Source organism: Egretta garzetta, unplaced genomic scaffold (assembly GCF_000687185.1).
Source record: "Egretta garzetta isolate BGI_Z169 unplaced genomic scaffold, ASM68718v1 scaffold91, whole genome shotgun sequence".
NCBI lineage: Eukaryota > Metazoa > Chordata > Aves > Pelecaniformes > Ardeidae > Egretta > Egretta garzetta.
The window spans coordinates 4,593,312-4,619,344 of NW_009258661.1; the positions used below are offsets into that span (position 1 = coordinate 4,593,312).

Below are 26,033 nucleotides of genomic sequence, written 5' to 3' on the forward strand. Positions count from 1 at the left end.
TGGACAAATGATCACACAGTACTGAGGTTGATGATGCGAGATAAAGTGATTACCTTTTCACAGGAAAATACTGAGAAAAGTTACGCATGCTCAAACTAGGATGGGCCTGCAGAAATTTGAATGAATGGCAAAGTAACATTCTCACTTGCCATAAAGCTGTGCCATCAAGCAGCAGTACACATTAAGGTATCATCCTGTGTAGCTGCCTTTGTTATTCAGCACCTTTCCCAGTTTCATTCAAGCGCCCACATCACCCTGATGGTGCTGAGCACTTACCTGTGTCATCTTTGCAGATGCTGGAAGAACTGCTGTTCTCGTTACTTTGGTATAGACATTGGGTTCTGTTCTCTTGCGGAGCTGGTGAGGTCTGAGTCATCCCCTCTTCCAGGGCTTGTTTGATCCAGCGCTGAAACAGAACAAGACTACATAAACGTGCAACCCCTCCGGTACTTTCCATGTAATCTTGCAGGATGTACTCAAACTCCTACACTTCTGTGCAGCAGGGCAGACTGCTCAGAACACTGATATTACCTCCTTCGCGTGTGCTCAGACAGGAACCCGTTAGAACACAGCTGTTAGCACTGAGTCTACCACCTACTGTGATGGGGCTGACTATGTGCTCTTGATGAGATGTATTCTGGGGATCAGCAGTCTTCAGCAATAACACAAAGATAAGTAAAGAGCAAATTATAAATAGATAAAATGCAAAACTCTGGCAGCTAAAAACTATTAAAAACGATCTTAATTAAAAGAAAAGGGAGATAAATATGAGGAACTATTTTAAAACCCTGATTTTTGCAAAAAAGCTGTTTCCTGCCCAGGAGCACATACTGTCCCCCTGCTCCACTAAGGCATATTAGAGCTTAACATAGATTCTGCTCTCTCAATTCCAGCAGAGAAATGGCTGAGTTTAATCACACAACAATTCTTCCAGGACTGTGCTTGCTGCCAGAGACAAAGAGAAAAAAAACCTGATAAAATGCAAGCAGCAGTTTTCAAGGGGGCTAAAATAAGAAGAGAATAATAAAGGCAAATATTTTCTTCAGCTACTAATAAAAGAGATCGCAGTGCTCTTCTGAACATGGACAATAAAGAATGTTTCACATCTCATGCAAGTGAACATGAATTGAAGTCTCAGCAAATCAGCTGCTGCAGTGGGTATGCTAGTCCTGTCCCTTGATACAAACTGACTCCTTATGGCAGGCAGGAAACCTTTGCTTATTTTATAGTAAAAAATAACTGCCACAATACAAGTGAAAACACCCAGGTGATTCAGTAAAATGACAGCAAACTGCTGAAAAAAACAAACAGTAATTTGTGTTTGTACAGTTTACTCAAGGGACTCACTTTACCAGCCTTTTCTTCTCCCAGAGAGGTTTAAAATCGTAAGTTTACCTTTCAGTAATCCACAGTTCATCTGGATGCCAGCAATATGTATCCTATTAGACACGTATGTGTCTTACGATTCCTCAAAGCTATCATGAAAGTGCATCAGACACTCAGTGGCCACAATCCTCAAAGCGAAAACTTCAATGCGAGGATGAAGAGCAGGTGACAGGATCTATTTTGATGGCCTTCACTACTGTACAGCAGATGCTTCTTCTCTGTTCAAATACAACTCAATGGATTCCACTGCAGCCACCAGGAAAAGTGAGAAGTGCCAGCCAGTCTGGACCACTGCTACCTCAAGTGTGGCATCTGATCTGACAGCCAAGCCACTGTACAATGTGTGATTAACGTGAGCAGGTTATACAGTTCAGTTTCCTTGCGAGGTTGAGACATTGGCATGCTTTGGATGCAAACTGAGATCATCAGCTGAGTTTTTTTGGCACAGTCCTCAGTAGTTTAAGGAAGAGGCCTGCTGACAATCCAAGAAAATATGTGATCTATTTCAACAGCCTTTATAAATCAACCTTCCCAACTGAGTAGTCAGAAGCAGACAAGACAGAAAGATCAGGTCTTGAGAAAGCAGTGTCATCAAGTTCTGGACCATTTCTAGCCCTCAGCTGGCTGAAAAGGAGATCTTCCCTGTGAGAGCTTTCTAAACATTCCTGAACATGAGAAGCAGACTTTTTCTACATTTCCAGGCTGTTAATGATAAAACCACCGAATGCTACTCAGCATTTTCCATCAAAAAGCTGGGGAACTCCTACAAAGTGGATGAAAACCTTTACTAGAACAGTTACTGATTTTTTTACTTTAAAAAAGTAGAAATCTAACAAATTACTTCTTGCAACATCTGTTCTGGACACAGAACATTTCAGGATTTTATTAATTATTTAGATAATGGAATAGGCAGTGTACTTAAGTTGTCAGATGATACCAACCTGGGAGAAACAAGAACAGGCTAGAAGAGAGAATTCAAGATTTTCCTATTAAATTGGGAAATGGATGGGGAAAACTAGGACACAGCTCAGCACAGGCTAGAAGAAAGTACCATATAAAGCCAGAAACAATCACTTCAAAATTACAGGCTAGAAAACTAATAGGTTTTTCTAACAAACAGTAGATCACAAACTGAACACCAGTCTAAATCAACCTGTCAAAGAAAGCTCAGCCATCATACTGGAATGCACACAATGGGTATAGGCTACAGGACACAGAGCAACTTTCTGCTTTGAAAATGCCCCAGCTGCAATGCATCATCCAGGTTTGGACACTCTGCTTCAGAGAAGATGTGGACTAAAGTGAAGCCATCCACAGTGAGACTAGTCCATTCCCTCTCCAGCAGTGAGAATTATACGACTAGAAAATAGCCAAATGTAGCAAGAGATTGGAAGACTTGTTCCATGACAACAGTTTTCACTGAATTGTGAGCTTGCTGCCTAGTTGTACCGCAAATGCAGAGAACTGAGTAACTCTGCCAGTTTCTCTCTGGATGCTTCTATCTTCCCTGAGGCTCAAAGACACTGTTAACATTCAAAAAAGCAGCTCGAACCTTGCAATTCTCAGCTTAAAGATGCACAGGGAGATTGCCTAGGCACATGGAAACAAACACGGCATTGTTCATATGAGCATATACGAACCATCAAGAGCTTTACCTATGAAGGAAATACTCAAAAGAGAACTTAGCTTCTTTTTGTATGCGCCTGTTATGGCATGACAACAAATTGGCTGAAGGTGGAAACAGTAAAGTCCAAAGCTTCTCTCTGAAAAAACTCCCTCAAAGTAGGCAAAGAAACCAAGACGTGGCACCTGACCTTGAAAGCTACCAAGACCGGAAGATCAGAGAGGACTTCCAGAAAGTTGTTGTCAGGTGTTGTTGTCAGTTCCAGTCACACAGGAACTGGAAGAACCTCTGAGCAAAGCTGACAAGCGATAGGCAAGATGGATTCTGATAGAAATCTGACAAGCAAGCTAACCTGAACTACTGTTTCCCTGCAGATGTGCATTTACCAGCCATGTACCATCTGTGGAGGAATGAAGTCCTCAGCTGAGGTCAGTTCAGGCTTCCTGCACGGCCGCAAGTATCTGTTGTAGATAGGAAGTCTATGCTCCCAAACAAAGAGCTACAGGCTTGCTCTTGTAAACAGGCAAACTCAAAGCTTTGCTAAACAACAAAGGCTCTCCAAAGACAATGGATCTTGACTGAGGCACTGTATTCTTGAGGTCTTTTGCAACACTGTCCTATCTCCACAATGCCAAACATCCTCTGACTGCGAAAGTAGTAACATAAAACATTCTAAGGGCAACAAATAAAATTCCTTGAATCACATATTCTGGATAATAAACAGCCACTGCAGATTTGAAAGTACATGTTCCTAAAAGGAGAGTCACAGAACACTGTTTTCTACCGTGGTAAAAAGCAAGGACAAAGACTGAACCCTGGGTAGGTGAGGGTCAGCAGACATAACCTGGAGACTGCATCGACACACCAGGCAGCCAGTAAGAGCTCGGTAAGTATACAGCCCCTGAAGGTAAGACATGAGCAAACATACCTTTTTACAGGAGCTGTAAATTCCATCCAACAGAAAGGGCCTTCGACGTCTCTCGGGGTTGAAAGGTGAACCAAAACGAATGTAGTGTTTAGGTGTGGTACAAATTAGTGGGGAGTGGATAAGACCTGGCAACATATTTAGGGTAGTTGCCAAAACTGTTGGGTCTGTAGTAATGCGCAGAGGGCATTCAATAGGGCACTCCTGCTTTTCTGCCTTGTCATTCAGCCATTCGGTAACAAGATACTGAAGGAAAAAACACACATGTCAAATGCAACTGGCATAGGTGAAGAAGAAAGGCAATATGGTACAAAGGTGTATGGGGAAGCAGTGCTCAGGCCAGCCCCCATGCTAAAGAACACAGCCAGGACTTCCGGAGTCAAACCCAATTCTCATCTGTTGCAAGCACAACAACAGGTAATCCAGTTTTACAGAAGTAGCTCAGTTTTATGCACCGTTAATCCTATTAGAAGGTTCTCCTAAAACTTGATCATCTTGTTCAAAACTAGTTTTTAGCTGCAAGCCTAAATGTATTAATGGCTAATTTATGCCCAGTATGTGGCAGCTGCCTGCTACCTTCTACAATTTTTCCTCCTTTCCCCTACAAGTTTCTCCCAGCTTGTACATTATGTTCTGCAGTCACATTCCCTCTTGGTCTTCAGTTCTAAGCTGAAAGCTAACTTACTCTACTTTGTCCTAAACAAATACTCTCCCAGCCTGCCATTCCACCCCATCCCAAAAAGATACAGCTACTGATTCCCACATCAAACACATTTATATGCCATTCTAAATTTATTTTTAAATACCAAGTGATCTTCACTATATAATGGCTCCACTTTTGTCTCTTTGTTCTCTTTCTGGTATACACAAGAGAACCTTTGTTTTACTATCCTTCACAAGATGCAACATCCTGGTTATTTCAAGGTGGTTTTGTTGGGGTTTTTTTTAAGCAAGTCTCACTACACCTCCATACTTCTTTGTTGACAGTCTTTTTCTCCTTGCTTCTAAGACACTAAGAATGCACAGAAAACTTCTTGAGATCATATACATCCAACCTTTTCTAATAAACATCCTTTGTTTTGGGCCCAAAGCTAGTGCTCTTTTCCAAATTTTCAGCATCTAGTTTTTAAATGCCAGCTACCCCATCAGAGTTATAACAACCATTTTTGCACGCTACAGCCAAAAGCTTGTGCTAGCTTACTGTGCATAGATCCAAACACATCAGCGCTCCCCATCTTTCTATTAGTACCTTGTTCCCCTGCAGGAACACCACAAACAGCTTGTTGTGCTCATGGCCTTTTCCAGTCATCTCCAAAGCCTCTTGCTGCCCTCCACATCAGTACTGAAGCATCTGTTTTTTGCTTCCCTCAACCAGGGCTCAGCCTCCATCACCCAATTCCTTATGTTGCCAAGCCTTCCAACTCTTCTCTCCCAGGGCTCCTCAAGCTGGAAGCAGTTTCTTCCTCACATACACAAAGCTGTATAATTTGGATCTTTCTAGACTCTTTGCTGTAGCCAAAAGTGAGACCCTTCCTGTTGCACGTGCACCACCCTGTCAGTATCTAAGGTCTATGTAGACTTGCTGTAAAGATCAGTTAATTTCTTTTTCTGATCTTTGTGTGTACAGGGCTAAGCCACCAGATTCTGAACCATGATTAGGGCTATTAGCCACTATAGAACAATTAATACAGTAAATATAAAGTCACATAATTCCCACTGTTTCGAAGAACTGTTTCCCCATAGCCAACTTTTCCCCAAAGGCCACACAAAAACCTCTTCTCCCCCACCTCAGCTTAAGCACTCGATCATATTTACCTTTTTAGTTTTCGGGTACTTTACTGCAGCTCGATTAGACTGAGATCCTGCAGCCAGGATAGCAGTTGGGTCAGATCCCATCAACTGTCTGCCTTCTCCTGGACCTTCTACATTGCTGACATCTGCTGTGGTTACCAAGCTGGCAGTGCTACCTTCCTCTGGGACAGCTTGTGCGAGTTCAGCTTGCTGGGAACTGGCTTGTTTCTGCCTTCTCAGTCTTTGTGCTGAACTGGTCCGGTATCGAGAGAAGCGACTTTTTGGTCGAGGCCTGGAGGGTTTTGCTGGAGCTGGCTTAGTAACTGTTTTTTCAGGGACAGCATCCTACAATATAAACTGTCGTTAGTCTGGGCACCTCTAATATTCCTTTTCTTTGCATACAGGATCAAGGATTGAGATTTATTTATTGACACTACCTGACTCTCAAAATCTGGTTGGACCCTGTTTGTACTGGCTCATAAGATGGCTTTGGGGACCTTCTAAAACACTGCCACATTAATATTTAATCTTGCTGTGTTTCTTAAAGGGGTCAACCAGAACATTGGTCTTAAGGAAGAAAGCAGCAGTATGAAACTTGCCACTTGTCTCAAGGTAACTGCTCTTACTCCTGATCTAAGCTGACATGTATCATTCCAGGCTAGTATCTGGGCCCTGCCATATAATGGGAACACATGTATCTAAAGTAGACCGGGCCAAAATAAAACAAAGAAAAAGCAAAATAATGCCTTAATCACTGCAGTTATGCATCCAACTTAAGCTCACACCAGTACCAAAGGGGCTCACTCAGTGAAGGAGCTGGGCTTTTTCAGCCCAGAGCAGAGAAGACTTAGAGGGACCAAAACCAGCAGTCTTCCTACATCCAGACTGAAGCCACAAAGAAGTGGTGCATCAATGTACATACACTGACACGACAGGTTCAGACCGGATAACAAGGCAAAATTTTTTCACCATGAAAACAGTCATAAATTGGAAGAGGTTTCCCAGGGGGGCTGTGCAATCTCCATCCTTCCAGGTATTCAAGACAAGACTGGATAAAACCCTGGCCAACCTGGTCTGACCTCAGAGCTGACCCTGCCCGACGCAGAACGGATTAGAGACCCCATGAAGCTCCTCCCAGCCTGAATGACCTTATGATCAGATACGCTGCATCTGAGCTTGGTACAAGCTACTAAACAGTCCTATCTTCGTCTTACCACTACTTGTGAAGACCGTCGCGTGTTCACCCCAGTACTGCTGTTACTGTTAGAAACATTTGTAGCAGCAGCACTCAGTGCTGAACTTCCATCTTCAGTTTCAGGAGTCTCTGTTTTTACTTCCTCCAGCTCAGGAGCTTCAGAATTGATGTTGATTTCAGCATCCGTGCTGTTGCGGTCTGATGGTTGCTCTCGTCTCCTCTTTCTCTTTTCCAAGTTTTCAAACATGTGCATGATGGCTTCTACCTTCCTGTCTTCCCGGGACTAGAACACAAGAGTAAATTTAAGTCAGCACTGCAAATTATGCACATAAAGAGGAAGAGGCAAGAACAGATATGGGATGCAGCACAGGGAGGAGAACAACTGCCAACTAGCAATGACAAGAGCCAGAAAGGGGACAGAGAGAAGCAGTTCTTTTCATATATTTGCATTTTTCAACATGGCAAATTTCCCAGAATAACAGCAGCATAATCATGTGTTCATAGAATAACTAGAAGAACTAGACTTTGTTCTTAAATAGGACCACTTAGATACAACCCAGTTGTATTTATAAAATAGCCACAAGGAAATGCATAATTTTGAAGAACTAAAAACCATAAGAAAGAATAGAGTGAAGAGACGACTTGGAAACAAATAGAGCTACTTGCTAATGACCAAACATTAGAAGCAAATAGAAGCCAGAGGCAACAGAAGTAAGTGAATCAGTAATTTGCAGCAAGTATAACACACCACACAAACTGACTAAAATGATCCAGATTTATTCCTTCCCTGATGTCAGGAGATCTCCCAGCTCAAAAATAAAAGCTCTTGTCTAAGCAGCTTACATAGTGGATAAGAAAAACAGAACATGAGAGAACAGAGAGGCAAAACAAAGGTATTTATTAAGTAAACAGAAAGGACAGGAAATCTTATCACCTAGCTGTGTCATAAATAATTGGTAATTATGCATGTAAAAGGCCCAGTAAAATAATGCTGCAGTGACTAGCAGAAAACAGGCTCAATCAAGTGAATTTTAAGAAGTGGGGTCAAATGCCTTCTGAGACTTGTCACGGAGAAGAAAGTATCTTGAAGCACACAGCAGCACTCAAATCACAGCAACCTGGCTTTTACAGTTTTCTGTTCAAAAATATTCAAGGCACATAGAAAAAATTAGAGACTGGGAGACCTATAGATACAGGTATTTACCTGGTGCCAAGTATAGAAAACTAAACCTCATTAAAGGAGATTAACTGGTACAACATACAGGAACAGGGCTTACAGGCTCATGGGAAACTAACACATCACTTAGTCTTCTTGAACTATACTGTCCCAGAAAGAGATCAGCTTCCCTGCATTAGATTGAAATCTTCCCTCCAAGCTTAAGGCCAGACTGATGGATAACTGTTCTTACTCAAATTTCAATAGAAACTGACTGCTTTATCTTGCCTGTTCTAAAAAATCTGTGAAATAATCCAAGGATCTCTCAGATGGCCCTTCGCTCTGAAATTTGCTGCGCTATCTTAACATTTAAAGCAGTCTTGGGAAATATACACATGGAAGATCCATATCACCAATTAGAGAAAGATGGGTGCTTAAGGTATTTACTGAACAAACTAAAACCAGGGAAATCCTAGCTCCAATACATTTATTGGCTGGTAGAAGGGTGGGAGCACTTTTTCTTTTTTTCTTCCTTGTGTTTTTGGTTGTTTCTTTTGTTTGTTTTGGGTTTTTTGTTGGCTTTTGTTTGTTTGTGGTTTTTTGTTTGGTTGGTTTTTTTAAACTCAATTAAGTAGAGCCAGAACAGCTCCATTTGCATGCATAAAACATTCTAATCCAGGTAGCAATTCCAGGTGCCATAAGCAGCACAGGAAAAAAAACCCAGCTCTACTCGGTACAGGAGGCAGCTGAGAAGGGACTGTGTTATCAAAGATCCAAGAGCACCAAGAAATATTTTGACCAAGACTGATGAAGAGAACAATGACCTTATGGGTCACATATGGGAGCACAAAGGGATTTCCTAATAAAGAACATAGCAAATTTTGTTGACTTGTGCCAACAGTGCTGTTGGTGGTCTGCCCCTCTTACTAACTTTTGCCACTTGATCCTACCCTTTTCCCACACAGAAACACGTTTATGAACCCGTACAGGGAACAGATACATGTTAACAAATCTACCCCAGCAAAACCAGTCAAGTTTTAACAAAAATCAGGTTCTGGTCCATCGTATGACCTAGTTGCAGATGTCCCTGCTCATTGTGTGCGTGGGGTGGACTAGATGACCTTTAAAGATCCCTTCCAACTCAAAGGATTCTATGATTCTATATAGCTCCATAAATTTTTGTACTGGCAATAAGGAAGGGCAGCAGGAACATAGAAAGGGTGCAATTACCTTTTCTGAATCTGGTGCTGATTGTCTTGTAAATTGTATGGTTTAGACTACAAAATAGCCCTGAAAGTAACAGTCATATACCCTCTAATCTGCAGTACTTTAACATAAATCCTGTGATGTGGAGTCAACCTGGGTGTTTTTTGTTTGGGTGATTTTTTTCTTTTTTCGTTACCGGACCTGTTGGTCATTGCATGAAGTGAGTCCTAAGGGGGATGATACCCAGATTGAGAGGTACTTGCCCGTCGGCTGTGGACCAAAGTTCCCTGTTCATCTACAGGCTCTTCTTTCTCCCCTTCTTGTTTCTCCTCCTTCTCTGCCACCTGAAAGACAAGCCCAGACTTAGTATGTCAAACAAAATCCAGTACTGTTTTAAAGTTATCAAGATTCCTATAGTAATCTAAGGTGCTAAAGGTTTAAAAAAGGCTTCCTGCAGTTTCTGTTCTGAAGATACCAGTGCTGTATTGGATCAGATTCTACACCACTGAATGATAAAAATATAAATAACAAAGTGTCAAGGGTTTTACCTCATTGTCACTGACTGCTGCAGGTCCCTCAGGAACTTCCTCCGTTTGTTGACTGCTGTTCTCATCTGATGCAATGCCCTGCTGTTCCATTTCTAGCTCCTTTCGACGGGCTTTTCGCCGGCGTGTTTCTGCCCCAATCAGTGTGCCTAAAACAGGTGGAGGTAGGTGTTCTGCAGCATTTGGGCTACGTTTCTGCACAGGGCAATTCCGGTTCCCCTTGTGACACGCACAGTCCACTTTATAGTTGCTGCTCCAAAACACAAACATAATTTGTGTCACTCTTCATTTCTCAACCCTTGTACAGAGACATTCAATGTATCTCCTACTAAACATCTCACCACGTGCCAAAGCAAGGACAGCAGGCTACCTTATGGCCTCTATTGTAGAATATGCCAGCAGAACTGGACAGAATAGCCGGAAAATGCAATTCAGTAGAAAACGGAGCAAAATGTAGAATGCGAGGAAAGGGCTGGAGGAAGATGTCCAGTCCAGGAGGGCAGTGGAGAGCTCCTGGGCGAGGTGAAGGACTCACCAGATGTTGTACTCATAGTCAAAGGCGATGGTAACCTCTGTGTCCTTGGCAATGGTGGCAACAGCATAGATACACAGGTGGATCATCCCATCAGCAATCACATGACGAACCTTGTTAAACAAAGTAGAGAGAAACTAACATCTCCACAAGTTGCACTTCTTACTTCCAAGAGGGAAGCCTCCTTCTGCAAAGTAGCTCTTAGCTATTCCATCAATAATTATCCTAAATTCTCCATAGGAAAAAGCCTGCTTCACTGCTCTTGTCTCATCCTGTGCTTTTCCACTTACTACCACCTGCTTACTCTATCATTCTGCAGTCAAAGGAAAACATAAAAGAAACCTTTTCCTTCAAAAGAAAAACCTCATGTTCCTAAACTTTCTCATCTTCCAAGTATACACCATCAAACAAGCAAGAGATGCAGAGAATTTAGCCCATTTTAAGTTTGAATATTCATAAAAAGGGAATGCACTAAGCCTGTGTAAAACATGTATTTGCAATTACAGTGATGGTGAAGAGAGAATTTACCTCTGCATTTGGAGTGCAGGAACGCCTGATGAACCTGGCATCATTACCAAAGGTGCGGGCATCAACACACATTTCAACGCCATTGAACTTGGAGTAGAACAGCACAAAGGGATATGGCCTGGAGAAGTAACAGAACGTCTCAATCCCAAAATACAGAATTCCATGGCACTTATAACAGGTATCCCTCACTTCACTGGAAGCAGCACTTCCATCAGTGCTATTGCTCTGGACACTTATGCACTTCCATCATCACAGTTTAACAAATCTACTTCAGAGGGTTTTGGTCCATAAGCAGAGCATCAAGCTGAGTTTGTATATTTGATTTCACATTTCTACGGATGGCACAGCTGACAAGGGCCCTGTAAGTGTGTGCTACCCCACAGAGACACTAGTCTCTCCGTGCCATGATGCTCTCATACTAATCACTTCATAGTACTCTTACTTTTTGAAGAAATGCCCATTGACCTCGAATTGCTGTCGTAACATAACCTTCCCTCGATACTCAATTATAAGGGTATCTAGTGCCAAGTCTCTTGCTGCTCTCAGGATCTTCCGGTGCTTCTGAACCCGAGTCACCCTTCCCAGCTGCAGCTGTAACAAAAACCAGAGCAAAATAAGAGAATTTAGACCAAAGGCCTCAAATTCATGAAAACTGTTTTACCTACATGAAAAGAAAAACTACTCTAGTAGCAAAACACAGAAACTCTGCCAGGCAAATACACTCTTTATTCTGTAACACTTTAGTAATGACCAATGGCCTTGATAATATTTAACAAAAGCAAAGAGATAATTTATTCCTTTCCTTCAACAGTAAGTCTCACAAATCTATCAGACCAAGTATTTCAGTCTTGCAGCTAGGAGGCATAACCAGACCTGTCAGTTGCTGCTAACAGGTAACTGCTCTGCAATTATGACCACTTTCACAGCCAGAATAACTCAAATCTTCTGTAAATTGTGGGTTGTCACACATTCAGAGGAAGAAACACAAGATCTTCCTTCTGCAGAGGATGGTAAATTCTAGCTAACAGGCCAAAGACTTAAGCTGGCAATTTCTATCTCTATCCAGAAACTTCTCTTAATCTGCCTGTTCAACTAGCACTGTGGATTTTTTTTTAACATGAAGAAATGAATTTTTAACTAAGTAGTGACAGTTTGCTGAATCTTCTTTATGTTAAAAGTCTACAGCTCTATTACAATGGATTTTCACAACAGTGTGTCTTGACAGCATGAAAGCACAACATTCTTTAACAGACATCCAAATATGACACATTTTACAGAGTAACGGAAGGGATATCATAAGCACTAGGGCATAGGAAAGACTTCTTCCATAAAAACAAAGTACTTTTCCTGCTTAACAGGTTGAACCTCTCTGTGAGTAAAAATTATGTGAAGATGGCTGGCTGCCTCACCACAAGAGCTGTGCCTGTTCTTTCCTAAGCACGCTATTCACTGCTCATAAGGACCTGGTTTTGATGCTCTTCCAGAGTAAATTGAGGCATAAGTGTTCTTACTTCAGTAATAATGACAGTCATCTATCTAAATTAGAAGTAAACCAAGAGATTTTATTAAAAGCAAGCTCCCAACTTTTCCTGATAAAACTCTCTTGTTAGAAACAGCTACTGAGCAGTCTGCTCAAATGGATAAAAATCACATTAGCTTAAGAAGGGGCTCAGTCTGGACAATGACAGAACAAATGATGTTTTAACCTTGTGAAGATAAAGTTAATGCCTTAAGGCAGCACTCAGCACAGGGAACCAGACGAAACCCTCCGTACTGACCATATGGAAGTATTGAACCACAGTTTTTGTTTTCTTTTTTAGCAATCTTGTACGTGTTCTGAATTAAATCTTTTGGGAAGATGACTTTTATTGTTTTAATATTACATTAGACTGTTGATCTTGGATCAACCAGTAAAGTAAGATCTATTTGTTGATGTCTCTCACTCAGGTCCAGGATAAAGAAAGCTTTATAAAAATATTCATTTATCATGCCTATGGGGTATATCTCTCATACCACTGTATCTACTGGCAATTAAGAAAACCTGCATGTATGTATTGGAGACTCTGAAAAGTCTTGCAGGGTGTCGTTCATCTCTTCATATAGCGGGTCCTGATAGGAGGTCAGAGAGGATTCCCCAAGTCCACTGAACTAACATAAAAGAAACCTGTTATTTCCAGACTAAGAAGCCACGCTGCTGGCCCTAATTTCTGATCAACAAACCTATGACACGCGTGAACTGTAGGGTCAGACTGCTTACATTGCCAAGAGTAGTGGCTAAATTACTTTAAAAACATGGGATACACTTTGTACTAAGCAACTGTGGTAACAGAGAACAAATAAATAGTATTAGATTTGTTAGTGTGTGACAGAAGGAGATAAGAAGAAAGTATCTGAAGTTAGTAGATAAATTAGGAGTGAGACACAAGCATGTCTCCAGCTGAATAATTTTGTTTAGTATAACTGCTTGTTTGCTGTTACAATCAGTTTCTCATCTAAGCTGCTCCTATGCAGGAGGGCTGGACCAGATGACCTTCAGCGGTTCCTATGAACCTAAATTATTCTACTACTCTATCAAATTCCTTTAGTATCTTTCAGAGATGCAAGTTAATGTCTGGTAATCTTCACTCTCACCTTTGGCCTATGGTTGCCTTGTATTACTGTCCACCTGATGCTGGAAAACAGCTTGGGGAACCCAGGTGGGATAAGGTGGGAGGAGAAGAAAGCCCACGAAGGAAAGAAAAGCTCTGCATCTGTAAAACTTAATAATTATCTGAGTTTGGTAAAACAGGAATGATCTCACAGCTTTTCTGATAAGACCCTAGCACAGCTTGTTTTCATTCTCTGAATTTAGAAATATGAAGAGGATTATCTGCCATGCTCTCATGTGTGAAAAGAACAAATTATTTTATTCATGTCATAGGCTAGCGATTGCTGACTGCTAATCAGACAGAACTGTTGTGATATGTTTGCAGAGCAACATCTGCATAATACTCAGTGGCTTTGTTTTATAAAGGCCCTTTCGCTCTTCACTTCAGAATGTGAAATCAATCAGGGGTTTGAGCTCAAGTCAGCAATTATCAGAGGCAACAAAGGGCAAATACTGACCCTGGGTTTGGTTTGGCAACAGCAGGCAGTAAAGTGATTCACAGCTTTCAGTTTGTAAAGCATCTGGCAGTAGCCAGCACTAAGTGATTTTATTCCTGACATTGAACAGCTTCGTATTTTCACAAGTTTCCCTTTGCATCATTAGGACAGTTGAGAATTGGTTTATCCAAAACATTCCAATGATCAAAATCCCATATCCTGCATCTATAACTCTTAATCCATCCTTTCCTACTCCTCCTGGCTTGAGGAAGCTTTTAGGTCACACTTTCTTCTTCTCTCTCCTTTTCTTTTTTTTTTTTTTTTTTTTTAAAAAGTGTACCCTTGCATCATTGTTTACCCAAGCCAAACAGCTCTCTCAATTGTGAGAGTATGCAGGGCATATAAAACATTTTATTTGTATTCCTTTCTCCTCTCTCCAGAGTCTTCGTGGTCAAATAGAGCAGTTACGATACTCATCTTCTACACACAGCTGCTATCTGCATATTGACACGACCTCCTTAATATTTTTTCTAGCTCAAAGTACCTATTTCCTTATCCCAGAAAAGCTATTTTTACATCCAGTAATGATATCTAGTTAAAAGACAACTGATGCAAACCAAGAAGCCATATCAGTTTGTCTAACAAAGATGAGACAAATGAGTGGAACAAAACCACAAAGCACAGGATGAGAGACCACGCGCTCCACACCTGTGCAGGCTATCCTCCTCGCAACACTCCACAGCCATCTGCTGAGCAGAGAAACAAGGACATGAGGGCTGACAAGCAGCAGCCCGGGAAGCCACCTGGTCTTTCCTCAGTATCCAAGAGGAACTACAAAGCCGCTAAGTCCCTTTGTAATTTCTCAGCATGTGCAATGATAGGTACCTACCTACAGCTTGGTTAGAGTAACTGCAGCTCACTATGAAGTTTTGCAACTTTCTATCTTTTTGTTTCTTTGGGATATATCAGGTTTGGAGTCTTCTGATTTGGAACACTGGCCACTTTTCCCTGTGGGGAAAACTATGTACAGGGAAGGGAGAGGGCAAAAGAGCATGACAAGAACAAGCGCATTTATGTATGGTATCTTTTATAATCATCTGTTCTGCTGTACTCTTATGAAGGTGATAAAAAGAAACAGTATATGTTTTATTAGTTATTTCAGGACTTTTCCTAAAATTCATGTGAAGGAAATAGAAGAGTTTGCTTTTAGACTCAGAAAATATTAAGATTTCTAGAGAAGCAGAACTTTTTCTTCCCTGTATTTCCTCAGTAACTCTCTTTAGGAAGGTGACTCACATAGCCAAGTAGAAGTGTTTCTCCCCAACCGCCCAAAGAAGTCTTATTACTGCAGAACTACAAGCAAGAGTGGAAGAAAGTTGGGTCCAAAGTCCTCTTTCTGCACTCTCCCTTACTGGCAATATCTGCACTCTGCCTGATGTGTTTCACCTCTGCGAAAGCTGAGGGAAAGGTGGGAGGGAGCACGTGAACCTTGTGGAGGGTGAGTCAGCTGATATAAACAAGAATGATTCAACCACAAACATCTACCTGATATTCAGGTTTCTGGCTCTGCTCCCCTTCTACAGAAGAGGTGCCCCACATCTGGTTTGGAGCCCGTCCTTTTCAGCTGCCCCTATCTCCACTCTCCTGGACGACAAAGCCCCACAAGACCTCAACGGAGTGAGAATGCTGCTTTCTGTTCAATAAAGCACGGACCAGATGAAACATCAGCCAAGAATAGTAGTGAGGAGGACATACTCCACACAAACACATCCTTTTTCTGTTTCTCCTTGTGTACGTGCACTCCATAAAGCTGGCAAGACACCAATCATTGCACATCTCGGAAAAGTTGGGGAGAGACAGCTCCCTAAAATCAACTGTAGTTGTGCAGTATTTGAAAGTTACCAGAGTCCAAATAATCACCCAAAATATTGCAATAATGTTGAAAGGTTCTTTAAAATAGCTTTCCTCACAATGTGAGCCGGGGGGGGGAATAAAAAAGAAAAAGAAAAAAAGTACAGGAAAACTCAGCTGGAAAGCAGGAAATTTCCTATCTCCAGCAAGTGATAGATCTGGTTTTGCCTCAAGCCATTCAGTGACCAAAAGCATTTATGGTAAAATACCTATGAACCATATCACAGAACTGTACAAGATATCCCCAACTTAGCAACAATGATTTGGTTGAATGAGAGTGTTTCTGAATCTGTCTTGGAACTGGCATCTCTTAATTTCCCTTTTATATCAAACCTATGTCTTTTGGTCCAAAATTATATGACCAGCTACGACACTGCTCACCCATGCCCATGCCTTATATCTAGAAACCAGAGGACCCGACCTATCCCACTTGTGTTACCAGGTTCTTACCTGCATCTGGGACCCAATAACAGTATTATTGCAGGCCAACTCTGTTTTGTTGATTGTGTCTAGCATAGCAGTTTTGCCCACATATTCTTTATTAGAGTTTAGATGACGCTCCAACAAGTTCTGCACATCAGCACTGTACTGGTTAGTAAAGGCTTCTTCGTACTGATCTGTCCAGAGTCGTATTCGATTCTCCCACCCTTCAGCTGTGTTTTCATCCAAGGCATGCGCTTCAGAAGGGGAATTCTGCACCAAACAGCAAAGTGTGAATGGCTAGCACACAACGGGAAAAATGCTCAGTGCTCTGAGCATATGAATATGCTACCAAAAAGGCAAATCTATCCCAAGCTTAAGAAAGTGTTGGTTATGAGGGCACCCTTTTCAGAACCTGCATCCTCCAGAACATTGCACAAAAGTGCCACTTAGGACTCCACAGAGAACTCTGTGCAGGATGGAGACCTCTCGAGAGTTAGTAGTTGGCACTAGTACATACAAGAAAATTAAGCTAGTACTTGGCCAGAAAAGTTTTAAATCACTTTGGAAAAATAATTAAGCAGATTAAAAAAGCAAAGGAACAGAACACACAATGGCAAATAAATCTCATGTAGGCTTGTCCTACAGTCAACCCACTCATGTCCAACATAATGCTAGATGATGCTAATTGCATCTCAATCTTTGCAGTGACTGACCCAAAAATACTTCTTCCATCAGGGTTTCAAGAAACTGAATGTAGAGCATAAGCTAACACCCAGAGGGTTAAAACTGCAAGTCCTAAGCAGTGTAAAGAAGGGAGGGCAAAACTGGGTAATCCATTTATACCATCTTGTAAGGGAGGGGAAAAAAGGAGCTGGTAGAAAAAAAAAAAAATTAAGCTTTATTCTTTACTTGACAATAGTTGAAGTAATTCAACAAATAATATTCCAGAGGTCAGTAACTCAACTGGCTTCGTAAGGGACTGAGACATATGTGACACTGATGTATTAGTGACAAGGACTGCTGAAGAGCAATCATTATTTTCATCATATATATTAAAAGCATTAAGAGTTTTCATGCATTTTTACCCTCTCAAGGCACTTGCGAACTACGGGGGCAGGTGCATACAGACAGACACACCTCAGGATTGTCCTATTTCCTCTGAGCCACCTGCTAGAAGCCACTGTCAGCTACAGTACTGGGGTCTGGACCCGAGTGAACTTTAAGGCACCTCTTGTGTTTCCGAGTACATTCTAGCTCAAAGTGCAAGGCTACTTTTTTTGCCAAATAAACTTTGTATCAGATAGCCACACCTACCCATATCGCAGAAAGTCAGAGATAAATATATCATCCCATCCATCCCTACTAAGAGGATGTGGAGAGAAACAAGGCAACACTGCTAGGGACTCGCAACATCAAACTTGAGTGCTACTTTGATGCCCAAGCTTAAAATAGCTTTGATGCAATCAAATGATAACAGACCTCACAGGAGAGTGGCCACAACCAGTTCTACATCCCTTCCATCAAACACCCCACTCCCAAGTGTCATGAATCAGTCATATCTCTTGGAACTGGATGACGTTACCTTACAGAAAGCTACCTGAAGCAAAAGCAGGGTTCAAGGGGCAATTCCTGTGATACCCTTTTGAATAGGCCTGCTGGTGATGCATGGCTTGAGATTATCTGAGGCTGGTCCCACAATCAGCAATTCCCCAGGCAAACCAAGAGAGGCACAAAATACATGGCAAAAAACCCCACCACCATCACAGAGCATTCTCAGTTCTACTCACCTTCATCCTCAGAGACTTTCGTGAGCCCTCTCGAAAGGCCTGTTGCCCGAACAAGGAGAGAGAGAGAGAAAAAAAAACCCCAAAGTATTATGTATTTCCTCAGAATTAGCATCCCAGAACCACACTAGATCTTACTCCAACAGACCAACCCTTAACAAAAGATGGCAAGATTTACAGGAAGACCTACACAAGAAGCAGTGGACTTGAACAAAAAGACTCTGCAATGCAAATCCAGTGGAAACTGCTGAAAAGCTTGATGGCCAGGATTTCTGAACTAAAAAGACCTGCCTCATACTTAGTGAAAATCTCAAGATCAAAACCAAAACTGTCCCGACTAACCCCACTTGCTTTGACAGAAGAAAGGGCCAGCAACAGAATTAAGCTGATTCACAACAAAAAACCTGAAGACCTCATATGGCTCCTGCTCCCAGTCTTTTATTTAATATCAGTGTCTACCAGAAGAACTTCAAGGGAAACCTAAGCTGGGGAAAACCACGGTAAAGCTAGCAGATCATGGGAAAGAACCAGCTGCTCACACACTTCAATCCAATATAAGCAATCCAAAATTATTTCAGTCCCCAAACCCTCACAAACAAGACAGGAAAGTCATCCCTCAACAAATGTTCATCACTACCTACATAGTTTTCCAGACAGGCACTATCTCTGTCCCTGAAGAACAGTGCCAAGAAGCTCTGCAGCCCAGATTCCTTAACATAGCCTGCTAAGAAATGCCATGCTCCCTTCTTTTTTCATTCCATTCACACACTGCCCCTTTGCTCCAAACAGGCAGACTCAAAAAGCTAGTTCCCCAAATCCTAATACAGCAGAAGGGAAAATATGTAATAGAATGCAAGCTTGGAGCACGAATGGACAGTGTTGGGAAATAAGGGTGGAGTGCCAGTAAGGTAATTTTTAAACCAACAGCCATGTACTCTAGCAGGTCACAAATACAAGGCGCCACATTATTAAACCAGAAAGAGTAATTCCTGCCTGACAGGACAAAAAGTTTCTTGTCTACTGGCAGCTTCTCAACCTGCTCTCAACAACACTCCACACCGCATTTGGTAAGAACTGCAGCAACCTGGTCTCACTCCACATACCTTGATCTTTTTGGCCTTTGGAGCAGTGCGAGCTTTTTCTGTACTCCTCTTCCTCTTCTTAGGTTTGCTTCTACGGACGCGGTTGACAGTCAGCGTGATGCTTGTAGGGGTGTGCTGAGTAGCTGTGTACAGCACTGTAGAGGGAGATAGCTCTTCATCCCAGCTCTCAGTTGCACTGCTGTCCCCACCTATAGAGAGGAGCACTTAATTAGCAATGTTTTTATTCATCCCAGAGAGAACAGTTTACCCTTATGTGCATTTTCATCAAGACGACTTGATGACCCTGCATAGCTCTTCCCTGAGAAAACTATACCACCTTGGTTTTCCCACCCAAACTGGGAACAAGTCTCCCAAACTTCTGATATCTCACAGAATGGCACCAATGAACATTTCCCTTTTCTGGTCACAAGATAATCTGACTTTCCCCAAGAGCTAACTGAGGTGAGGCAGAAAGAGAGGAGAAAATCCCAGTGGTTGGGAGGCAAAGAACATTAGCAGGCACTGATCACAGTTAGATGATTACAGCAGCCAGAAGACAAAGGTCTTGTAGAAAGAAAGCAAAAGTCACCATTATCAGAATTACAACCTCAAGCTCACCTGACACGTTGTCCTGCTTCCGGCGGCGGAGTCTGATCACCTTCCCCCTGCTCATTCCTCTGCCAAAGGAGAATGCACAATTGAAGCTGGTTTGTAGGAGTAAAGTCACTTGAAATTCAACAGGATGTCACAAGATGCGTGCCCTCAGTGGGGCCCAGGATGATAAGAACATCGATTTAACATCCTCATCTCCACTCCTGGTGCCACCAACACTTGTCAGGCTGACAACGCAAAGGAGGAGGGTCAATACTGGGTAAAGCACTGGAAAGAACGCTCCAGTTAGCAAAAGGAATTCTGTCCCACAGCCCAAACGTGACACAGTTCGGTATAAGAAGTCAACACAAGGAGCAGGCCAGATCTGCGCTGCACCAAAGCTTACCTGCACTTTTCACACTTGAGGAGGAAACCATCTTGGGAGACACTGCAGTGGCACCAAGTGGGAATTGATTCTCCTTCTGAGGAGCTCTCACTATCCCCGGAGTTCTCCTCATCAGGCGAGTGCAGGCCGTTCAGTTCTGCACGAGGTATAATGGTCTGAACAGGAGGAGATGCTGGCGGCGTTGGAGGAGGAGGGGCTCCATAATTATGATCCTGAAAACGAGTATTTGCAGTACTACTTTTAACATGAAGATACGATGCCTAGAAACTGAAGTCCTAAATCCACAGTTCCCAGGTTATTATTTAACAACTGGTATAAAACAGTAGTGTGAACTCCTTAATCTACCAAGAAGGTAAAGCAACAGCTCTCAAAGATGTAAATGGTTTTCTTCTGCACCAATTAATTAAATTCAAAAGCTATGAAAACAACTAGGCTATATCAACGTTAACTGTTGTACTGCTAATAATCTGAGATGACTTCAGTGGTCAAACATGGGAACCGGTTGCCCTGAGACATTGTGGAGTTTTTGTCTGTTGAGATATTCAAACCCCAACTGGACATGGTCCTGGGCAACCTGCTCAAGCAGAGTCAGCTTGAGCAGGGGGGGTTAGATAACATGATCTCAAGAGGCCCCTTCCAACATCAGTGATTCTGTGACGTCCTGTTCATCCCATAGTTTCAAGCCATGCTCCCACTCTTCCTAACTGTTCCTTGTTTCTCATAGTTATAAATTACCAATATGAAAATCTGCACAGTTGATACAAGTATAAATAGTGCACAATAAACCAAACGGGGCATAAAATTACCAACAGGAAGATATTATATATTCATATATATTCAGACTTCATTCAGTTAAAAACCTATCACCTAGAACACTAATAAAGCTTGCTATAGAGCATGCAAGACTTCACAAACAATAAACACACAAATGCAAAATGTATGGCAGAACTCAGCTGTAACTCAGTGTTCCCTAATAAATAATCCAAAACTCCTAAGGCTTAACAGGCAAAGAACTATGGAACAAGGAGAAAAGAGTGAAGTAGACAGTAAAGAGCTGATTCACTGCAGAGAGAGTACTCACTGCGTAAGGCAGCCCGCGATAGCTGTGTTTCTGGGTGGCCCCATAGCCGTGGCTGGAGTACACATTCTTCTCACTGACAGCTGGACTAGCTTCCACAGACTCTGGGCTGCAGAAAGGGCCAGAAGTAAAACCCATCAATACCACATTTTTTTTTTTTAGTGCCAGTATTTCACTGCTCTTTTCTGTTCAACACATGAGCTCTTCATGAAATCGAGGTGTTACTACGTGCTTCACCAGGCATCATGTGTGCAGAAGCTGTACAGGATGAACCTGCTTTCAGAGGGAAGGAACTGAGTAAGGGCCACCCTGGATAACTCATTAAACTGGGTCTCAATCTAGGAAGTTAAAAAGATAATTAGCATGTAAGAAGCTCAGTTTCCTTATAGTTGAGGAAGCTGGGTCTAGTTCAGCATTCACATCTGAACTCAGCCAGCCTAATCTCAAAGCCACTGAACAGTTCTGCCATGTTATCTCTGTAACAGCTTATTTCAAATAGCAGCTAAGCAGCTTTCCTGCATCTGTGCTCATTTCTCTCTCCTTCACACTAATTGTTAGTCAAGTCCAACATCCTGTGATAAAGTCTGCATGAAACCTCAAGCTGTCTTGATAGCAATGACCAGGAGTTAGAGATTCCTGTTACAAAAAGGCAACAAAAAATCGTGACCTGGACAGACAGCAGCCACAGGCAAATCAGATTTGCCCTGTGCTTTCTAAACAGCAACATGGTATGCAATGTGCTGAACAGGGAATTCGCTGCTGAGCTACAATGCACTCTTCCACCACACGGTGGTGAAAAAAACCAGCTAAAAATGAAAGGTATATCCTTAGCAGAAAGCTGCAGAAACCCTACTCAGAGAAGGGACAGCTGCAATTCAATGCAGGGAATATTAGATAATGAGGCTACAGACAGAACGCCAAAGAAACAGACTGTCTGTTACAAGCAGAAGATACAAGTCAGCTAACCTCCGCACAGATCAGAAGTAGAGCCCATATCAGAATACAGCAGAAAAATCACTGAATCATGTCTGCAGGTGAAATCTTCTTCAAAATTACAGCATGGAGCTGAGCAAGCAGGAAAGAAAAATACAGGAAAGAAAAATTTTACCTTGGACCTCTGCTGCTCTGGTGAGATCTTGCAGGGTTCTCAGTGGGTCCTACATTGTCAGCGTGAATCGGGCAGTACTCAGACAGCAACAGCCAGTGGTCACGCGTGGGGCAGTTTAGACACTACCCAAGAACACTAACCCCTGTGCTCTTTGGACTTCGTATTAGCTCTTGAAATCTCTGCTGCGCTGAAGTTTGCCCCACCCTGCCACTAAACCCGATATACTCTCCAATGCACTAACCTTCTGAGCTTCTGGCTTATTCTGGAGTAAGGTGGATCTGTCTTTGCAACAAAAAGGAGCAATAATTTATTGTACAAAGAACTGCATAACATAGAAGACCTTAAACCTATGCAAACTGCACTTCTGTAGCTCAGGATTTAGAAGCATGACATGATAAATTCAGTTGGTTTTCAAGGTAACTACAGCCAGCTAAATTGTCAGAAGCAGGAGATACAGGTGGCAACACCTCTCAGAGGATAAAAGACACTTGCCACATACCCCAGCCTTGCCGGATCTTTGCAACAGTGCTTTAGGAATTACAGACTGCTAGAGAGTTAAATCCATGCAGGTTTAATCATGTTTTCAGAAACAGTATTAGAAGGAAAAGAGCCTAAACAGCCTAAGCAGCAGATCTGTCCTCTGTTCAAGTCACCCACATCCCTAACTACAGTCAGCCTGGAATACCAGCAATGCTGCCGCAAGCAATAGCAATAAAACGTCAAGACTGCTGGTGCAACGGTGTCCAGGGGCAACAACGCTGGGGCCCACGCTTCCTCAGCAGCAGCCCGCCAAGGAGCTTCAACAACTTCCAAAATGCAGTCAGACTAACACAGCAAAACTACTCTGCAGCCTCCATGTCACCCTCAGATGAACACAAATATCCTTCAGTATTTTCACCTCCCCTCTGTATCGGGGGCTGGGGAAGATGCTAAAGCTGAGCCTGTAAAGAGGGACAGGTAATTTTCCTTTTATCTTCCCACTGCCCTCGTGATGCACATCTTTGAAATTAATCCCTTAAGAGACAAGAAGCCCAGGTACCCCAGACTTCATGCTTCAAGCTAGGGAAGTTTCAAAGGAGAAGCAGAGGATAGCCTTAACTTTGAACAGACTCACGAAGGACACTTCAGCAGTAACAGTGAATCAATGCAAAGCCTGGAGAATAAAGTGCTGGCATTCCCAATTTTTAGAAAACAGACATAGAAACCAATTCAGAAATTTTCAAAAGCCTTTCTTCAAAGCACTCCAGCCTAGCCTCAAGTTGGACCTACGAATTTCTTACAATCAGGGAAAAAGAAAATGCTTTGCAGAAGGTTTACAGACAGGCTTTTTGATATTTAAATGTTACAGGGACATGCGTAGATATATCTAGCTCTCCTCTTTACCATGCTCAGCTCTGAAAGCAAAGTGCCTAGTACATGAGTAAACTATTTAGCACTCTTTCTCCTGTCATAAACAGTTTAAAATTCCTGCATGTTGAGTCTTTAAAGTGCTGGTGTGGGAGAAGCATGGTGACAAGCCATACTGAATGTTAAATCTTGAAAAGTGAAGGATCATATACCCACTGTAGATGAGTGACTTACTAGATTCTGACTCCCCATTTAAAAACAACATGTAAAAATATGGGCTTTAGGATGGAACGAAGCATTACGAAGAAGAATGCCTATAATGGGGACAGTGCCAAGACAGACAAAAAAGAGCATTAGCAGTCTTGCAGAGAGTTCGACTCTGTAGTCAAACTCTGTGCATAGTCAAATCAGGGTAAGATGGAAGGGAAAAACAATGATTCATACCCTAAGCCCAGTGCTCCTACAGCTCAAAATTAATAGAGTCTGGAGCAATATCTGTTCTACACCAATCAGTCTGACACACAGGTATTTGCACAGTAGGTACCTTTAAATAATACATGGGGGAAATCTATCTCAAAAATGTCCTTTGTAAATTTGTGTAAAGAGATGCTACAGTCCGTATTTCAAAGAAGGATGCAGGAAATCAGGAGGTAAAAGCACACAGAAATAACTTGAGCCCTCCCTCTCGCCCCCGACAAAAACATAGTACTCATCTGAGCTGACATCATTCTAACAAGGGTTTTAAGAAAAGATCACAATGCAATATTTTCTGGATTCAAAATGTTCCTGACTCCTGCAGAAGAAGTGTCTTTTAAAAGAAATGGTAAGTCCCCTCCAGCAGGCCTCAGAGATAGGACTGTGGCGAGAGCCCTGCACAGGGTCCTATGGTGGGGACCCTGAAGGATTGCCCACGGAGGTGTGTCTCTTGGAACCTGCTCAAGGGCAGGAACAAAATAAAGGTGTCTACACAGGCTGATGCTGTCTCATATCTCTGGCCAAGCTCCAAAGGGGTCCAGAAATCAATCATGTAAGATTGGTACTGAGTCTCAGCTATTAGGCTCTACTGAGACAGAGGCTCAGCATGCTGATCCCTCATATAACACAGCTTTTGGAAAAGGAGCTGGCTTGTACCTTGCCAACGTCAAGCATGGGTACAGCAAACACACAACTGCCTGCACCTGAGTACAGACTTACTAGCCTAGCTGATAGAAAACCCATGGTCAAGTGCCTCATACTGTTGGAATTCTCCTTTTCCCCATGTCTTGTGTCAAACTTACCAATTTCCATAATACTGCATTTGTTAACCACTCACAATCTGTCTCTGCTTTCATCTCTCACACAGCCAGCAGACCAGCACCCCTTTTCTCCCAAGTGGAGAAAGCATCAGCATGGATCCTGCAGCCCCACTGCAGGGCAGCCCTCTGACACCCTCCCCTCCTCCTCCTCCATGGGGTAACACTCACTCCGATCCTGCAGCCATGTCGGAGTAGGACGTATCTGGTGTGGTGACTCCCAGAGGGATTGCAATGCTCATGACGCCCGTCGGGGATCACGGAGTCCAGAGGGCAGCGACTGGCCGCTCCGAGGGCGGAGAGGAGCCGCAGAGCCTCGGCCAACACGTCACGGACATGGGGAAACCTACCGGGGTAGAAACAAAGCATTGCATCTCCGTTACGGGATGAGGTCTCCCTGTATACCCTTACAGAAGGCTTTCACAGCAAAAGAAAAGCAGGAATAGATTTCTGTCAGCAACACGCCACATCATTTTTACTTCATTTTCATACGTGGGGCCAGGGAAGAGGTAGATGGTAGTAGTTTGGTGGTGGTGTGTGTGGGGTGTTTGTTTGCTTTACAGTCTTGGATTGACATGCAATGAGCTGCTCTGCCATAAAGCCGATAATGACAGTTCCCCCCTCCCCCAACTAAACTTAGGGCTAATTATCAGATAAGCAATCTATTAGCTCCTTCTACATATAAGCAGCAGCTGTCACCTATCACCCACAGCCCTCCATCAGCATTTCCCAACTCCTTCCCCAAAAAAGTTGCAGGCAAAGCCCTGTCTGGGAGGACAATGAGACAGAGCCTTGGCAGACTGAGCCAAGACCTCTTGCTCGAGATCAGCCTGTATCTGCATTCACTGGGCGCACGGCACGGGTGGGCGCCACCAGCAGAGCGGCTATCCCCGCGCCACCGACGGCTTCCCCTCAGCAAGCGAGGCCCGTCCTGGATTCTGCACAGATTACTCAGTCCAGCGAGCCCTGACGCAGCGGGCCCCGACTTTCCGAAATCCCAGCTGACACCTCCCCGCGGCAGAGCCACGTCAGCCGTCTG

The 26,033-nt window shown here is 42.8% G+C and overlaps 1 protein-coding gene across 6 annotated transcripts in view; it reads right to left on the reverse strand.

Moving 5' to 3' along the window:
- The window catches only part of SETD5 (SET domain containing 5), a 40,198-nt gene extending 14,856 nt beyond the window's left edge, over positions 1-25,342 (reverse strand). For 3 of the 6 annotated variants that reach the window (XR_004843260.1, XM_035903843.1, XM_035903846.1), the window contains exons 1-16: positions 25,166-25,342; positions 21,251-21,356; positions 20,170-20,381; positions 19,791-19,849; positions 19,194-19,381; positions 18,094-18,132; positions 16,334-16,576; positions 11,331-11,479; positions 10,889-11,006; positions 10,364-10,473; positions 9,832-10,081; positions 9,547-9,627; positions 6,941-7,204; positions 5,751-6,071; positions 3,939-4,181; positions 277-406 (exon numbers count right to left, since the gene is read on the reverse strand). Coding sequence is in view for 5 of the 6 variants with exons in the window: in XM_035903843.1 (XP_035759736.1) it covers positions 277-406; positions 3,939-4,181; positions 5,751-6,071; positions 6,941-7,204; positions 9,547-9,627; positions 9,832-10,081; positions 10,364-10,473; positions 10,889-11,006; positions 11,331-11,479; positions 16,334-16,576; positions 18,094-18,132; positions 19,194-19,381; positions 19,791-19,849; positions 20,170-20,381; positions 21,251-21,356; positions 25,166-25,236 (2,584 nt within the window). In the remaining variant the exon portion in view is untranslated. Of the gene's footprint in view, positions 1-276; positions 407-3,938; positions 4,182-5,750; positions 6,072-6,940; positions 7,205-9,546; positions 9,628-9,831; positions 10,082-10,363; positions 10,474-10,888; positions 11,007-11,330; positions 11,480-16,333; positions 16,577-18,093; positions 18,133-19,193; positions 19,382-19,790; positions 20,052-20,169; positions 20,382-21,250; positions 21,357-25,165 lie in introns of those variants that run through there. The other 3 variants (XM_009648381.2, XM_035903845.1, XM_035903844.1) reach the window with 3 other exon arrangements.
- Positions 25,343-26,033: the final 691 nt, after the last annotated feature.